This window comes from Bufo bufo, chromosome 4, assembly GCF_905171765.1.
Source record: "Bufo bufo chromosome 4, aBufBuf1.1, whole genome shotgun sequence".
In the NCBI taxonomy this organism is placed as follows: Eukaryota; Metazoa; Chordata; class Amphibia; order Anura; family Bufonidae; genus Bufo; species Bufo bufo.
The window spans coordinates 607,445,811-607,464,986 of record NC_053392.1 but is presented as its reverse complement, the minus strand read 5'-3'; the positions used below and the strand labels follow the sequence as shown (position 1 = coordinate 607,464,986).

The window sequence follows — 19,176 nt, the reverse complement described above, 5'->3', positions numbered from 1 at the left end:
AAAAAGGTGGTTTATACTTAAAAGTGTCCAATGTGACTGAATTAAAATGACTTCAGGATTAAATTGTTTACAGATATAAAACAAAAAATACATGAAGGGAGAAAATACTTTTTCACAGCACTGTATTTAACACTCTCTGATATAAAGAAATCAGTTCCTTTAACTCTGTGAGGGTTATATGATGTGAACAGCTCTATTAATCCTAGGGCTCAATGATGGAGTATGGAATGAATGTATATAAATATACCAAAATTCGCCGTCATTCCTGTCAACATTCAGTTTTTTCCTCAATTCAGGCCGGACTCTGTCCCATTGAGGTGATCTGGAATAGAGAAGAGACACATTTTGAGTGCAGATAGAAATCAGTTAGTTTTTCATAGTATGTTGGATTTTACAGAACAGAAAATTAAAGGACTGTTGTAAATACTTGTACCACTAGGTGGTGCATTAGTTGTTTGTCCTCTGATTCTATCATTGATCTTCTACACTGTAGCACACCAAGAGGTCAGCTGTGGTATTGCGTGTACTGCACATAATTTTTACATAGAAAAAAAATGATGTCCCATAAAAATACATGCAATTATAGCCTTGAATTGCATGTCCTAACTTTGTTAGATGTTGCAAAGTTGAGTATATTAGCATATTTAAATTTAGGTTCGCTTTGGTTGGACATAGGACTGGTATTAACCTAATGTTTTATTTTAAGTTAGTGAGTCCTACTGTGTAGTGAAAGAAGACCTGATTACTTGAATGGAATCATAACCAGTGTATATAGCATGGTCACTAATAAATTCAATATCAGGTATAGCAACTACATAGGACAATCAAACCTACAGTTCTAGTATATTTAAATTTAGGTTCGCTTTGGTTGGACATAGGACTGGTATTAGCCTAATGTTTTATTTTAAGTTAGTGAGTCCTATTGTGTAATGAAAGAAGACCTAATTACTTGAATGGAATCATAACCAGAGTATATAGCATGGTCACTAATAAATTCAATATCAGGTATAGCAACTACATAGGACAACCAAACCTACAGTTCTAATATATTTAAATTCAGGTTCGCTTTGGTTGGACATAGGACTGGTATTAACCTAATGTTTTATTTTAAGTTAGTGAGTCCTACTGTGTAATGAAAGAAGACCTGATTACTTGAATGGAATCATAACCGGAGTATATAGCATGGTCACTAATAAATTCAATATCAGGTATAGCAACTACATAGGACAATCAAACCTACAGTTCTATGAATAGAGTCAGGCGTCCACCATATTACTTTAAATTTTATACTTACACAAATCCAGATGGTTTAGAGATTATTGTGGAAAGTGTTATAATTTCTATTAAGCTAAAATTGTAACTTTTTTTTATGAATTTGTTAATTTGTGTCACTTATATATGAAGAAATCTTCAAGTAATGCAGATATAAACACTGTCTTGTATTTGCAGTACCATGTCTGACCACATGATGTGCTTTTTAGAGAAAACACCCATTCGAGCACATGTAATGCAATACACAAAAGCCCAATCTAGCGGCACTGTAACCATTGCTAGATCATTTTTTGCCTGCTGAAACAAAATTGGGATTGCTGCCATAAAGCACTGTTGCTGAAAGCTGAAAAGTAAAAAAAAAATGCAAAATTTCCCTCCTTCCGTCCTTGAAACAGTCCTGCTCATGTTTAGCAATTAAATTTTTGCATGCAATTATTATTCACATTCCATATATTAATACAGCGCCAGGATGACATATTCCACCACTTATACTGTATCATTATATTTACTGTGAACAGCCCGATGAAAAATCAACAACAGATCTGCAGAGAGTCATTATTTCCATATCAAGAATATCAATTATTTCTAGGAGCAGTCGTCTAATTACAGGAAAGTCGACTACATTCTCTCTGCTAATGGAATAGAAATATACGCCAGTTTAACGACATTAGCAGAGTGACAACTTTCTCTATAAACAAAGCAGAATAACATGTAATAGAGGAGAGGCAGAATTGACTATATAATGTACAATGAGGTATAAAAATGTGTTATTGTAGTGATTGATATGTTTTTGCAGCTTATGTTAGCAGCTTTCTGACCTATTCAGGGACATTTTTGAAAAAATGGGGAAAGCTGCTTATTGTGATGTCAGAAGTGGGATCATCTGTTAAATAATCCCACTTCTGACATCCTATTTGGAGATCGGTGAGACAGGCAACGCGTGGTTTGATCTGACATGTTTTCTGTTTGGATAAAATGACGTCTGTGTTGTTTCTGGTGCTTGCCACACCTTCTTTCCCCAGGTGTGGCTCTTAGGGTCATTTAACCTTCTCTATTTATAGTTGCTTCTCCCACAATGCTGTGCGGTTTATAGCTTCTGTTTGGACCTTTTGGGTAGATTGTGGTTGGATCTCGGCTGAGTTCCTGGTGCTTCCATTGCTCCTTTGAAGTTAAGTCTTTCCTTTCCCTTTTGTATTTTGTTTGAGTTCTGTGTGTTGCATTTCTCTATTGTTTGTATTAGGCCTGAAGGAGACTCCTGTTCATCCTTCCTTTTGGAGGAACAGGTAGTCTCGTCCCTACCATTAGTACCAGGGTCCTATAGGGCTTGAAAGGATTCTAGGTATTCTTACGTATGAACTCACCTACCTTTGGGGTCTGTTCATACTAGTAGTCAGTCAGGATTTTGGTTAGGGTTTTCACTAGGAGGTGTCCATTTTCCTTCCCTAGTTTTCAGGCCTGGTCCCCCCTTCCCTTCTATGCTCGATGTTATGTTTCCCTCCCACACCAAAGCGTGACATTATAAACCACCAAAACCATCATTTTTGTTTGTTTGTGTGCAGCCATGGATCCTATTGCTGCACTGGCAGGTCAGCTGCAAGGGCTATCTTTGGAGGTAGCTGACCTCCGCACGACCGTCTCGCAGATGCAGAGTAGAGATGGCCTTGCGGTTCACCCGGCGGTCGTTTCGAGACGAACAGGCAAACATATGGCAATGTCCGCCGGCGGCGCCATATTCTTTGCATTGTGCAGAACTTTGACCCATGACACATCCATCAGGTGGTAAAGGACAGCCAATTGAGACGTTTCAGCACATGGACACACCCCCTACCCAACAAATAAACCCGATCTGGCCGCCATTTTACATTCCGTTTTTTGCCAGTTTAGGGATAGGTTGCTGTGTGGAGCAGGGACAGACTGTTAGAGACACCAAACGCTAGCTAATAGGGCCACAAAAGTCCTTTTAAGGACTGGTATAGGTGTGCTATCGATAGGTGTGACATACTGAGGGGTTTACTATACTTATAATATACTTTCTAACATAGAAAGTATATTATAGTGCATTTGTATTGTGCAGCAGTTGTATGCGGTTATACTGCCATACTACATCTATACAGAGGGACAAACGCCATTGGAACAACTAATTGCAACTGGTGTGATATACCAGTTGCCCCCCAAAAAATCTGATTGAGACAGGGGTGTGATATACCTATAATATAATTTCTATATAGTCCATTTGTATTGTGCAGCAGTTGTGTACGGTTCTGCTGAGATACCGCAGGTATATAGAGGGACAAACGTCATTGGAACAACTAATTGCAACTGGTGTGATATACCAGTTGCCCCCCAAAAAAACTGATAAAGGGGTTCTTTATACCTGCTTCCACAAATATTGCTCTTCTATAGGGACTTTGTCACAGGGTCATTTTGAAAATGACAGGCAGAGGAAGAGGCAATCCATTCCGCAGGGGTGGTAGGGGTCGGGCAGGTGCACCAGGCCGGAGCCTAAGTGGGAAGTTGGAGAAGGTGCATGCGATTACGTCAAAGGATGCTTGCACCAGAGTTAGCTGAGTGGCTCACTCAGCCTTCTGCTTCTGCACCCTCCTCATCCTCTGAATCTGCACCCTCCTCACTCTCTGCTGTGTGCACCCCCAAAGACACCACCACCACCATAGCCCCTCCACTCGAGTCAGAGGAATTATTTTCCCATCAATTCCCAGACCTTACCGATGCGCAACCATTCTTGGCATCGGATGAGGAAGAGGAGGTAGCAACGGCCGCCACTCAGCGCTCTGACGACCGTACCCAGATCAGCCCAAGGAGGGTGGTCCCCGATGTTGCTGCCTACTCCGAGATCTCTAATGTCAGTGGTGGTGAAGGTGACAATGATGACATGTCGATGGACGTCACGTGGGTGCCCACAAGAGAGGATGAGGAGGGGAGTTCAGAGGGAGAGACGGAGCAGCAGATAGGGAGGGGAAGGAGGAGAAGCAGGCAGAGTTCGCAGGGCACAGGAGGCAAAAAGCAGACTGCAAATGTATCTGGAGCGAGCCATCCACCATGCACGGTCACATCTTGCACTCCCAGGACGCCGGCACATGGCTCCGCAGTGTAGGCTTTTTTTTAACTTGTCAGCTGCTGACAATAGTGTTGCTATCTGCAGCCTGTGCTGTCAACGCATAAGTCGCAGTAAGCCCAACACTCACCTAGGGATGACCGCCTTAAGAAGGCACCTGGCCTCCCATCACCGAGCCCAGTGGGAGCAACATCGTCAGAACCCACAAAGCCACACTCCTGGCGCTCCACATCCTGCCTCTTCTCCTTCTCCTCTCTCCTCCCATTTGTCCTCCACTCCACCTTCCACCGCGCTGTCGTCACGTTCATCTGGCACAAGGCAGGCTTCCGTGACCCAAATGTTCGAGGGGAAAAAAATTATGATGCCGGATAATCCTCTTGCCCAACGGCTGACCGTTGGCTTGTCGGAACTGCTAGCTCGCCAACTACTGCCATATAAACTGGTGGACTCGGAGGCCTTTAGAAAATGTGTGGCCATTGGCACACCACAATGGATGGTCCCCGGAAGGAAATATTTCTCCCAGAAGGGCATCCCAGAGCTATATGGCCACGTTCAGCGGAAAGTGAATATATCTCTGGCACACAGTGTCGGTGCCAAGATACATGTGACCACAGACACGTGGACTAGCAAACACGGGCAGGGAAGGTACATAACTTTTACTGCACACTGGGTGAACCTTCTGACGGCTGTCAAGCATGTAACCCGTGGCACCCGTGTGGTGTTACCGCCACGGATTGCATGCAGGCCTGCCTCTTCTTCTCTTCCTCCTACTCCATCCTCTGTCTCCTCCTCGGCTGACTCCTCCTTTTCCACTGCTACCGCCTCTTCCGCTGCACCCCACAAGCTCCCCAGAACCTATTTGACACGCCAGGTGAGACGTTGCCATGCTGTGCTGTGGCTGTTGTGCCTGGAAGCCAAGAGCCACACCGGTCCTGCACTGCTTTCAGCTCTGCGGTCACAGGCCAATCAGTGGCTAACCCCGCTCAATTTGAAAGTTGGTAAAGTGGTGTGCGACAACGGTGCCAATCTGCTGAGCTCGCTGAAACAGGGCAAAATGACACACGTGCCGTGCATGGCACACGTCCTGAACTTAGTAGTGCAGTGATTCGTTGCCAAATACCCTGAGGTCCAGGACATCTTGCGGCAGGCCAGGAAAATCGCTGGCCATTTTTGAAGATCTTACACGGCCATGGCTCGCCTTGCTGATGTTCAGCGGCGACACCACCTGCCAGTCAGACGTCTTATTTGTGACTGCCCGACGCGATGGAACTCCACCTTGTATATGCTTGATAGGCTTCTCCAGCAGAAACGTGCCATTAACGACGACCTGTACAAACTCTGTGGCAGGACAGGTTCTGGGGAGCTTGGTTTCTTTTTTACTACGCCAGTGGCTGCTCATGCGCAACACATGCAGACTTCTGTTGCCATTTGATGAGATCACCAAACTGGTCAGTCGCAGCCAGGGCGCCATCAGTGACATTGTACCTTACCCCTTCTTCCTGGAGCTTGCATTGCGTTGTGTCATTGATTAAGCCATAGAGGAGCAGGAGCTGGAAGATGAGGAAGTCGCAATGCTTAATGAATTCCCAGGGGGCTACTCCATCTGAGACAAGTCAGCAGGAGTCTAAAGAGGATTTAGAGGAGGATGGTGCCTGGGGGGAGGAGGAGAAAGAGGAGCAAGAAGAGCAGCTTCAAACTTTTCTGGGATCCCTGGTGTTGTCCGTGGATGGGCGAAGGAGACTGAGGATAACATTCTCCTGGAGCCAGGCCGCTCTACCGCTTCCAATTTAGTGCAAATGGTGGCCTTCATGCTCCAGTGTTTGAAGAGGGACCCCCGTATCAAAAGCATAAAGGGCAAGGACCAGTACTGGGTAGAATGCAGCATTTCCAGGCTTTGCTGCGAGAGATGCTGCATTCTGCTGTTGCGGGTGCTGGCAGAGGAATTTCCACCCACAGAGAAACGTTTGCCAGTACTAATCCTAGGAGCCTGCAAGAAGAGTGCGGTTTAAAGATGTGTTGGTCACTTCGGATAGGAGATCATTCTTGCAGCCAACCCATTGACAGCCGCCCTCCGGATCCAGCCTCAGGAAACGCCTAGACCGACAGGTGTCCGACTACATCGGGTTAACAGCCGATGTGGACGCTCTGAGAAGCGAGGAACCCCTGGACTACTGGGTGTGCAGGCTTGACCTGTGGCCACAGCTGGCACAATTTTCCATGGAACTCTTGCCTTGCCCCTCGTCGAGTGTCCTGTCCGAAAGGACGTTGAGTGCAGCAGGGGGGATCGTGACCGATAAGCGCACTCGCCTAGCTCATGACAGTGTGGACTACCTCACATTTCTAAAAATGAATGAGGCATGAATCTCTGAGGAATTCAACACCTGTGACGACCACATGCAATTGAATTTCCTCATGACAGCCCACAAATATCCACCACCACCCAGAACAAATAATGGTCCCTGTCTTAGGTAAATACAGCGGCATAAAAGGCCTTTTCTGTCCGGTGAATGCCTAATGTTTGGGACCTCAGAGGAATTCAACACCTGTGATGACCACGTGTTATCGAATTTCAACTATTGTCATCTGGGGTTTTTTCAAGACGGGGGATTTTGTTAGCTATGTTTTTAATCCAATTTTATATTTTTTGTTCTTTTAAATGTATTTGACATCTATTTGTACCGGCCTGCATTAAAATTTATATCTAATGACCGTCTAGTATACCTCCAGCCACATAATTACTTGTTCCTTTCTGTCCAGTGAATGCCTAATGTTTGGGGCCTGTACTACACTGGCCTGCAGTAAAATTTATATTGAATGGCCGTGTAATATACCTCCAGCCACATAATCACTTGATCATTTATGTACTGTAAATGCATAATTTTTGTGGCCTGTAATCTAACTGGCCAACAGTAAAATTGTTATATGGTGACTGCCTAATTTACTTCTAGCCACATTATCAATTTTGCTTTTCTGTAGGAAGAATGAATAATTTTTGAGGACTGTAGTCCACTGGCCTGCTGTCAAATTGATATCCATTGACCGTCTAATAAACCTCCAGCCACAGAATCACTTGATCTTTTATGTACGGTGAATGCATAATTTTTGGGGCCTGTAATCTAACTGGCCAACAGTAAAATTGTTATTAGTGATGAGCGGCAGGGGCAATATTCGAATTTGTGATATTTCGCGAATATTTTGTAAAATATTCGTCATATATTCGCGGGTTCGAGAATTCAAGATTATATTTTTTATTGTGAAAATTGGCAATGTATTATTCGCGTAATGCGCGCGAAATACCGGCATGGGTCACTTATGCTACATTTTTCAAGCTGGTATAAGTTTCCTGAGACTGGATAAAATGGTTGACACGGCAGGACATTAGAATAGCTTTATATACAGATAGAGTGCTCCAATATATTTGCGCTTGAGAATTTTCGGAAATTAATGATGCACATATTTTTTCGCAATACGTGCAACTTGTATAGTGAGGGGCAGGCAACTTTTCTATTGGTTGCTAGGGGTGTTTCTAAGCTGTGAAAAAGCCTTCTTATTGGCCCACAAGCTAGAAGAAGGGAGGGATGATCACCTGATGTGTACTGTGTTTAAAAAAAACTACGAATATTCGTCATTACGAATATATAGCACTATATTCTAAATATTAGCGAATTCTCGAAGTGCCGATATTCGCGATAAAAATTTGCTTTTCAAATATTAGCGCTCAGCACCAATTGTTATACGGTGACCGCCTAATGTATCTCCATCCATATTATCAATTGTTCTTTTCTGTCCGGTAAATGAATAATTGTTGGGACCTCGGAGGAATTCAACACCTGTTGAAGACGACTACGTGTTATCGAATTTCAACTATTATCATTTGGGGTTTTTCCAAGAGGGGGGATTTCGTTAGCCATGTTTTTAATCCAATTTTATATTTTTATTTTTTTTAAACATATGTATTTGACATCTATTTGTACTGTCCTGCAGTAAAATTGATATCCGATGACCGTCTAATATACCTCCAGCCACATAATCACTTAATGTTTTCTGTCAGGTGAATGCTTAATTTTGGGGCCTGTACTCCCGTAGCCTAAAATAAAAACTTTCTAGGCTCCAGCAGGGCACATTTCTGAGAATTTCCCTTTAAGACGCATAAAAATGGCCCCTGATTAAAATAAAATAAAAATTTGTGGGAATTTTTGCCATTGATCCCCCTCTGGTATGTCACTGTCCATGTTGTGGGACTATTTGTGCACTTCTTGTAAGTATTTGGTGTCTGCAAATATGACCTGAAGGTTTTTCAGGTTCGCCTGCCATTAAAGTGAATGGGGCCCGCCGAGAACTTGCAGTTCGCGAACATTTGATCGCGTTCGCGAATCGTCCCAGCCGATGTTCGTCCATCACTAATGTAGAGATGACAGGCTGTTGGTCCTGGTGGTAGTGGTGGAGACCAGGCCTATCTGGAGCCTAAAATTGCAAACTGTATTTTAGGCTACGTCCACACTCATCTGGGGAGGAGAAACAGCGAGTCGGTGTGGTTCTTTCCTTGCTTAAGGGGGATGCGCAGTAATGGGCTTTTTCTCTGCTGACTGAAACGCAGTCTCTCCGGTCAGTAGATGAATTCTTGAAGCTTTGGGTCTTATCTGTGATGATCCGGTTCGGACCTCTCTAGCCGAAACCAAGCTGCGCGGCTGTCGTCAGGGTGATCGTTCCACTGAGATTTATTGCTCTGAGTTTAGGAGGTGGGCTACGGATGCGGAGTGGAACGATCCTGCCCTCCGTAGCCAGTTTTGTCAAGGGTTATCAGAGAGGCTGAAGGACGCTTTGGCCTTTCATGAAAACCCAGTGTCTCTGGAGGCTGCTATTTCTCTGGCTATATGCATTGATAGACGCCTGAGAGAGAGATCTAGGGGCCCCCACTCTCAGGACGTACTATCACATGATGTATCGTCCTCCTCTGACACTTTGGGTGAAGCTACTCCTGGGTTTATGTCCCGAGACGAACCCATGCAATTAGGGGGAGCTACTCCTGGATCCGCTTTTAAGCATACTGGTAATAGGAAGGGAGTGTGGTTTTTTTCTGCAGACAGAAGGGACATTTTATCAGAGTTTGTCCATTCAATCAACGGAAAAAAAAATAAGAGGGATATTTAATTCCCATCTGACTCTTGGAGGGGTGAGGGGTAAATTCTGCATTTGTCTTTGACTGGTAGTACCTAATTTCTCCCGACTGCTCAGTTTGTTTCCAGATTCTGTACATTCTAGTATATGGAGACGTTCCCATGGTGATGGGGACGCTCCATGAGCACGGAAGTCGGCAGAAGCGGCAACGGGCACTGACTGGAGCAGCCAGGAAGCCAGGAATCCAAAGGACAGGTAATAACAACTTTAGGGAAGTGGGAAAGAAAAAAATATAACAATAAAAAAAAAATTCAAGTTATAATAATCGAATTTCGATTTTAACTTAGCACTGCTATATTCCATATTAGGCTAGAATTAAATATAGCAGTGTTAAGTTAAAATCGAAATTCGATTATTATAACTTGAAATAATCGAATTGCGATTTTTCACGTAATTCTCAAATCCGACAGTACATTCTAGTCTATGGAGACGTTCCCATGGTGATGGGGACGCTCCATGAGCACGGAAGTTGGCAGAAGCGGCAACGGGCACTGACTGGAGCAGCCAGGAAGCCAGGAATCCAAAGGACAGGTAAGAACAACTTTAGGAAAGTGGGAAAGAAAAAAATATAACAATAAAAAAAAAAAAAAGAATATTCGAAATATCGAATTTATATCACTATATTCGAAATATTCGCGAATTAGCGAAGTGGCGATATTCGCTAAAAAAATTCGATATTCGAATATTCGCGCTCAACACTAGTCTGGACTGGATATAATTGTATCCACTTATCATATGAGGACAGAATGAGCTATGTGAAGGGTTGCAACCTCTAACTGTAACGGTGAGTGTCCTAATTCACTGACAGCAGGCACATACCTTGAAAATGGTGGGGAAATAAAATAAAAAAGTCTGAAGAAAGCTGCAGAACATTTAAGGTACAGAGATTTATATAATATTTTCACCTTAGACATTTACTGCATATCCACAGAATCTTTAGCTCCAGAATGGGGGACCTCTGACTCCCATCCTGTTGTATCCTGTCCAGCTGTTTCTATAACTCCCATACAAGTGAGTCCAACACTGCGCCTCCACATTCACTCTCCTCCAGGACACAGGAGGCTGCCTCACTAGGTGAAGACGAAGGGCAAGGGACCCCATAAATAAATATCTAAGGTAGGAATACCCTTTTGAGCTTTGCAAAAAAAAAAAAAAAGGTTCGTCATAACTATAATAACTCAGAAATTATCAAGGACTGATATTTACCCATCGCTCCAGCGTCCGTTCCATTCTCCTTTGCCCCATGGATTCCAAACCTGAACAATGTCTTCTACTCTGTTGTTGTATTCAATCTATGAGAAAAAAAATTACATTTTTCAGATCAGACTAAGTATTAATTCAGCTTATCTGCACTGTCTACTGGAGTCAGATGGTTGGTTTACATATAATGGCATGGAGTGAAGAAACACATACTACACACCTGGTGCAGAACATCTATATGTGGAACTTTAGGTAAAACTTAAAGACCCAGTACAAGAACTCAAGAATGTCCCCCAATGTCATTTAAACACTTAGGGTGCTGATCTCCGGATAGAGACCTTTAAACTCAGTTTATAAAACACAGATGCAATCACTGCTGTAATACAAAATTGCAAAAGAAAAACTTTCACTTAAAACGCAGAAATTAACGTTAAAAAAAGCTGTGCACTTGTAGGTGTCTGCTTGTATGCATGCATTCTTCATTACCTCCAGTAGGTGGCAGTGTGCTCACAATATTTACCAGAATGTATATTATACATAAACATTACAACAAAAGATTTATTTATTTGAAAGAAAAAACAAAGAAATTGATTGTTGTAGTAAGTGCCCCTCACCAGAATAATAACAGACAGCGACCAGAGCATAAAACCATAAATAAATATGCCAAACAATAACCCCTCTATATGTGTAACAGCAGCTGTGTTATATCTGGATGGAATGTGCACTGCATATCAAAGTAAATAATCACTCCACCCCATGTCCATAACCTGCAGGTACCGACATGTCAGTTATATAAACCACTGTGTAAACCATCCGTTCAGTAACCTAATGAGATAATACATGCATGAAAACATTACAAATATAAAATATCATTAACAGGGACAGTATTATAGTAGTTATATTCTTGTATATAGGAGCAGTATTATAGTAGTTATATTATTGTACATAGGAGGCAGTATTATAGTAGTTATATTCTTGTACATAGGAGCAGTATTATAGTAGTTATATTCTTGTATATAGGAGCAGTATTATAGTAGTTATATTCTTGTACATAGGAGCAGTATTATAGTAGTTATATTCTTGTACATAGGAGGCAATATTATAGTAGTTATATTCTTGTACATAGGAGTAGTATTCTAGTAGTTATATTCTTGTACATAGGAGCGGTATTATAGTAGTTATATTCTTGTATATAGGAGCAGTATTATAGTAGTTATATTCTTGTACATAGGAGCGGTATTATAGTAGTTATATTCTTGTACATAGGGGCAGTAATATAGTAGTTATATTCTTGTACAGAGGAGGCAGTATTATAGTAGTTATATTCTTGTATATAGGAGCAGTATTATAGTAGTTATATTCTTGTACATAGAAGCAGTATTATAGTAGTTATATTCTTGTACATAGGAGCAGTATTATAGCAGTTATATTCTTGTACATAGGAGCAGTATTATAGTAGTTATATTCTTGTACATAGAAGCAGTATTATAGTAGTTATATTCTTGTACATAGGAGCAGTATTATAGTAGTTATATTCTTGTATATAGGAGGCAGTATTATAGTAGTTATATTCTTGTACATAGGAGCAGTATTATAGTAGTTATATTCTTGTACATAGGAGGCAGTATTATAGTAGTTATATTCTTGTACATAGAAGCAGTATTATAGTAGTTATATTCTTGTACATAGGAGCAGTATTATAGTAGTTATATTCTTGTACATAGGAGCAGTATTATAGTAGTTATATTCTTGTACATAGGAGCAGTATTATAGTAGTAATATTCTTGTACATAGGAGCAGTATTATAGTAGTTATATTCTTGTACATAGAAGCAGTATTATAGTAGTTATATTCTTGTACATAGGAGCAGTATTATAGTAGTTATATTCTTGTACATAGGGGCAGTAATATAGTAGTTATATTCTTGTACAGAGGAGGCAGTATTATAGTAGTTATATTCTTGTACATAGGGGCAGTATTATAGTAGTTATATTCCTGTACATAGGAGGCAGTATTATAGTAGTTATATTCTTGTACATAGAAGCAGTATTATAGTAGTTATATTCTTGTACATAGGAGCAGTATTATAGTAGTTATATTCTTGTACATAGGAGGCAGTATTATAGTAGTTATATTCTTGTACATAGAAGCAGTATTATAGTAGTTATATTCTTGTACATAGGAGCAGTATTATAGTAGTTATATTCTTGTACATAGGAGCAGTATTATAGTAGTTATATTCTTGTACATAGGAGCAGTATTATAGTAGTTATATTCTTGTACATAGGAGCAGTATTATAGTAGTTATATTCTTGTACATAGAAGCAGTATTATAGTAGTTATATTCTTGTACATAGGAGCAGTATTATAGTAGTTATATTCTTGTACATAGGGGCAGTAATATAGTAGTTATATTCTTGTACAGAGGAGGCAGTATTATAGTAGTTATATTCTTGTACATAGGAGGCAGTATTATAGTAGTTATATTCTTGTACATAGAAGCAGTATTATAGTAGTTATATTCTTGTACATAGGAGCAGTATTATAGTAGTTATATTCTTGTACATAGGAGGCAGTATTATAGTAGTTATATTCTTGTACATAGGAGGCAGTATTATAGTAGTTATATTCTTGTAGATAGGAGGCAGTATTATAGTAGTTATATTCTTGTACATAGGTGCAGTATAATAGTAGTTATATTCTTGTACATAGGAGCAGTATTATAGTAGTTATATTCTTGTACATAGAAGCAGTATTATAGTAGTTATATTCTTGTACATAGGAGGCAGTATTATAGTAGTTATATTCTTGTACATAGAAGCAGTATTATAGTAGTTATATTCTTGTACATAGAAGCAGTATTATAGTAGTTATATTCTTGTACATAGGAGCAGTATTATAGTAGTTATATTCTTGTACATAGGAGCAGTATTATAGTAGTTATATTCTTGTACATAGGAGCAGTATTATAGTAGTTATATTCTTGTACATAGGAGCAGTATTATAGTAGTTATATTCTTGTACAGAGGAGGCAGTATTATAGTAGTTATATTCTTGTACATAGGAGCAGTATTATAGTAGTTATATTCCTGTACATAGGAGGCAGTATTATAGTAGGTATATTCTTGTACATAGGAGCAGTATTATAGTAGTTATATTCTTGTACATAGGAGCAGTATTATAGTAGTTTTACAGCAAGACACGGAGGCTTCATATTGCTTTCTCCTTCTTCACTGACCACCAATAGCAGCAAAGAGAAAAAATTTACATACAAGGAACCATAGCAACCAAGGTCCCTCCCCAATGGCCCCTATAATAGGCCGCTCTTCCTCTGGAACTTCCTCTTTCTTTGCTGCTGCCACCAGATAAGTACACTTGTGAGATTTCTTATCAGTGACTTGTGTTTATCAGTGATTTGTGTTACTGTTGATTTGCGCTATTTACCCAGGGTGACTAACCCTGTCTTTGCTAGCAGCACTAACTATTTTGCTTTTGCCCGCTTTTTCCCCTGCTGAGTCTTTAGGGCTTTGCGTTTATTCACTGCGCTTATTGTGCCTCCGCTTGCGCTTCACTGCTCTCCCCTCCACTGCTTTCTGCTGCTCACTGCGGCGATCGGTATTGCTTGTGCGGCGCATCCCCCACCTTCTCCTCACTCACCGGAGCAATCTCCTTGGGGTAAGGTGGCTCCTCTCCCGGGCTCCAGCGGTGCCTCTCCGGAGCGCCTCCGATAGTCAGTGCGGCCGCGGGATCTCGCGAGATCTCGGCGGCCATTTTAAAATTATTTCAGTGACCCGGCCGGCCGCGAGATCTCAGCGGCCGTTCTGTATTAGCTTACCGCATTTCGCGGGCTTTACAGCGCAACGTCCGGTACCTCCGTCACTTCCGGCCCTGCGTCTGCTCCTGTGCTCTGCGGTCGGCGGCTCCTGCTCTGCCTTTAGCAGCGGTCGCTATTTATATCAGGTGCTTTTAGTTTTATATCAGGTGCTTTTAGTTTTATCAGACGCTATCATGGCGGCCATGGGTTCCATGTCGACTATTTTGTCACAAACTATTACCCATGCTCTGTCATAGTTCACGGAAAAGAGCCTTTTCCCGCCAGGCAGAACGGGCGCGGACATGGAAGTGCGCTAGAGCACAATCACCAGATATGTCTGACTCAGATAGAGCATCAGACGAGGAGGCTATGGCGGACTTTGACTACAGGTCAGAGGAGGATATCGCCCCCCCAGTGCAGGGTCCCTCTGGATTCGCTACTGCGGCCTCCTGTGCCAAAGATGCGGCATCCTCTTCTAACGCTAATCGTTCAGAGGCTTTGCTAGATGCGTCAGACGAACCCATGTTCGACCCTGAGACTCTGCATCATCCGCGCTTGGCGGAATGGCTCCCCACTGAACATGTGGGGTCCTATTTAGAACATTGGGTACGTCACCCTCTTAACCGTGAGACACGGAACAAGCTTAGGGCAGAGTGCCCCAGGCCAATAGTGCCTAACAAAGTGTGTGACACCCCCATAGTGGACCCCAAGATGTCACAATTCTTGGCCAAAACTGTCTGGAACCCTAAGAAGGGCCTGGATTCAGCTCTGCGCAGCTGCCAGGACAAGGTTTTGGATATCTTTGGCCCGTTGGCAAAGATTTTTGAATTAGCTGAAGCAGCTAGAAATGAGGGCTCTCCAATAGACCCCGAGGAACTGCAGGGTTGGACCCAAAGGGCAATTTGTATTGCCGGTAACGCCAATACCTCTTTGGCAATCGAGAGGCGCAAGGCCATCTTGTTTAAGATCCCCAAGTTGGCAAATTTGGCTCTTACTGAGGCGGGTAAGGACGCCCAGGGTCTCCTCTTCGGAGACTCTTTCATTAAAGACATGAGCCGTTTTGTGGGTACCTTTACCACACTTGACAAGGCCCAAGCCAATATGCGCAGAGTATTCCAGGGACGGGTCTCTCATCGGGCCGGAAGTAGTAGGGGCCGCCTGTCCGGCCGTGCAAACTTTCAGGCCCGTGGCACGAGCAGAGGTGCTGGTGGTCAACGACCGTCATTCCAGGACCAGCGCAACCCGTCACCGTTCTTCTCCACCAGAGGAAATCAATGGAGATCTCGTTCCTTCAGAGGAAATCCAAGCCATCGCAGACCCTTGGGTAAGTTCCCCCCAGATTGGGGATTCTATGGTTCCTTGTGTAGGGGGCAGACTCCATCTTTTTTCGCATGCTTGGAGTCTCATCACCTCAGATCCATGGGTACTTTCCACGGTCAGGGGATTTCACATAGAACTCACGGGTTCCACATCCCTAATCCCCTCCCCTCCACCCATACCCTTGTCACCCCCAGATTGTGCTTTGGTGGACGCGGAACTGGTCTCTCTCAGGCAAAAACAGGCGATAGAACGAGCGCCCCCTTATGGGGGAGGGGTGGTCAGCAACATCTTCCTCGTCCAGAAAAAAGGGGGTCAGATGAGACCTGTCATCAACCTTCGCGCTCTAAATTCGGTAGTACGCTACCGGCATTTCAAGATGGAGGGGATCCACCTCCTTCGGGACTTGTTAGTTCCCGGGGACTGGATGGTAAAACTGGATCTGAAAGATGCTTACCTGACGGTTCCAGTGGCCAGTCATTCCAGGGATCTCCTCCGGTTCCGGTGGAGAGGCGAGATCTGGAGATTCACCTGTCTACCATTCGGACTGTCATCCGCCCCTTGGTGTTTCACCAAGTTGCTGCGTCCGGTCGTGTCATGGTTGAGGACACGGGGCGTGCGCCTTATCATCTATCTGGACGACATCTTGTTGATGCACGAGTCCAGGACGGGAATACTGGAACATCTCCAGTGGACAGCGAACCTACTGTCAGATCTCGGTTTCCTCCTCAACAAGGAGAAGTCCTCTCTCATCCCATCCCAGAGGATGGAGTTCCTGGGATTCATGGTGGACTCGCTCTCGGAGTCCCTCAGTCTGCCGGCGGTGAAGCTACGAGCCATCCGCAAGGAGTTGAGGCATGCTCTTCTCATGCCCAGCCTCTCATTGCGTCACCTAGCTCGCATCATCGGTTTGTTGGCTTCATCAATTCAGGCCGTGTTTCCGGCCCCGTTGCACTACCGGGCTCTACAACGGCTGAAGATCGCCCTTCTTCGGACCGGTGCCTCCTTTGCGGACGCGGTGGTTTTGGACTCGGAGGCCCGAGAGGAGTTGAGTTGGTGGATCGCCAATCTGGAGGCGTGGAACGGCAGAGCGATCTTTGGATTTCTGCCGGAATTGACCATCGAATCGGATGCGAGCCTCCAGGGCTGGGGCGCCCACTGCAATGGGGTCTCCACGGGGGGAGCCTGGTCGGCGGAGGAATCCCTACTCCATATCAATGCCTTGTAACTACTAGCCGGTTCGTTTGCGGTGAGGAGTTTTTCCAACGGGATCGCCAACGCGTGCATCAGGCTACGGATGGACAATATATCGGCGGTCCGGTACGTCAACCGTTTGGGAGGTACCCACTCGGCAACCTTGGCTCGGTTGGCCAAGGATTTTTGGTCGTTTTGCCTGACCAGGGACATCATGGTACAGGCGAAATACTTGCCGGGACTGAGAAACGTTCGTGCGGACTGGAACTCACGCTACCTAGCGGATGGCAGCGATTGGCAGTTGGATCCACGGATCTTCTCAGCAATCTCGGAGATATGGGGTCCGATGTCTGTCGATCTCTTTGCCTCTCGGCTCAACAGGCAACTTGTCCGGTTTTTCAGCTGGCGTCCAGATCCGGAAGCAGTGGCGGTGGATGCGTTTCTCCAAGATTGGTCGGTATCCCGCCTCTACGCCTTCCCTCCTTTCTCGATGATTCCGAGGACTCTCCTTCAGGTCCAACGTCACCTGGCGGATGTGGTGTTGGTGGTTCCGTTCTGGGGGTCTCAGGTCTGGTTCCCTTCGCTGATGAGGATTCTAGTGGAGGTACCTCTTCTCCTCCCGACCCGACCAGATCTCCTACGCAACCCTCAGGGTCTACACCATCCACTTCTCCTCGACGGATCCCTACGGCTGTTGGCGTGCCGGATCTCCGGACACCTGGAGCTGTCGAGGGCATTTCGGCAGCGACTCGACAGTTATTGGACAACGCATGGGCTCCCGGTACCAGAAAGTCTTACCGGGCAGCCTGGAGAACTTGGGCTAATTGGTGCGTGGAACGGGACTTGGATCCCGTTTCGGCTTCTGTAGTCCACCTGCTGGAGTTCCTCACCTCTCTTTTTGAGGCGGGGAAGGCGTATCGGACCATCAACCTTTTCAGGTCCGCTATTTCTTCTTCCCATGCTGGGTACGAGGGTGTTCCGGCTGGTCAACATCCCTCGGTATCTCGCCTTTTACGTGGGTCACGGTTGGCTCGCCCTCCTCGGCCTCGTTTTTCCACTACGTGGGACGTCTCCCTGGTCCTATCCTTTTTATCTTCTTGGCCCGGGAATTCCGCTCTTATGCTTAGGCAATTGTCCGCAAAATTGTTGCCATTGTTTTGCCTTATTTCTTGTAAAAGGGTCTCGGATGTCAGGGCCCTTGACTACGACGCTCGTTCGTTTACCCCGGATGGGGTCACCTTTAACATTTTGCGTCGAACCAAGACTTACATTCGGTCAGTCTCCTATCCCAGTTTTCCTTCCTCTCCTATCTTGTGCCCTGTGGCTTGCCTTAAGGAGTACGAGTCCAGAACTTTGCCACACCGGTCTTCCACTGTTTCCCAATTGTTCCTTTCGATTCGGCACCCGTTTGGTCCAGTTTCTATCCCTACGTTGGCACGTTGGCTTAAATGGGTCATGTCCCTTGCAGGTATCGACACTTCTATATTCATGGCCCATTCTGCGCGGGGCGCCTCTGCCACTGCCTTGGCGGTTTCGGGGGCCAGATTGGAGGATGCCATGCGTTTGACTGATTGGTCGAGTGTTACCACATTCAGAGAATTTTATTTTCGTCCTCCGTCTAATTTGTTTGCTTCTATTATAGACGGGCTTTGAACTTGCAATATGAAGCCTCCGTGTCTTGCTGTAAAACTAAATGATTTTCCTATTTCATGACGTAAAGTCATAGTTTTATTAAAGACACAGAGGCGAGTATTGCCCGCCCTATTCCCTCCCTTGGGTTTTTTCTCGCGTTTTTTTGTTACAGGGGTCATGTATCATTGCCTCTATGTATTATTAACCTTTTTAAGTTATTTTGTTTTAGGTATTTATTGTCCTAATGTTTGTTTCATTGCCATTGTATTTCATGTTATTTATTGCAATGTATATTGTTTTCTGTCACTTGACGCCTGTTGAGTCAGTTGCGTAGATGGCTTCCGGACATTCTGTCCTGACATGTTTGTTTCACCTAGGCCTATGGTCTGTTTTATTTTCCAGGATGAAGTTCTTTCCGTTATAAGATGCCGTGTTACCGGTTGATGTCTTCTACAGTTTAGCCAGGTTGGCTAGTTGATTGCGCTTCATGGGCGTT

At 44.1% G+C, this 19,176-nt stretch overlaps 1 protein-coding gene across 1 annotated transcript in view; it reads right to left on the bottom strand.

Annotated features, from left to right (window-relative positions):
* Positions 1 to 19,176, bottom strand: part of LOC120997544 (calpain-13-like) — a 162,696-nt gene that overhangs the window by 53,078 nt on the left and 90,442 nt on the right. Inside the window, exons 8-9 of the mRNA XM_040427635.1 lie at positions 10,730 to 10,815; positions 248 to 322 (exon numbers count right to left, since the gene is read on the bottom strand). Coding sequence (XP_040283569.1) covers positions 248 to 322; positions 10,730 to 10,815 — 161 coding nt within the window. The remainder of the gene's footprint in view (positions 1 to 247; positions 323 to 10,729; positions 10,816 to 19,176) is intronic.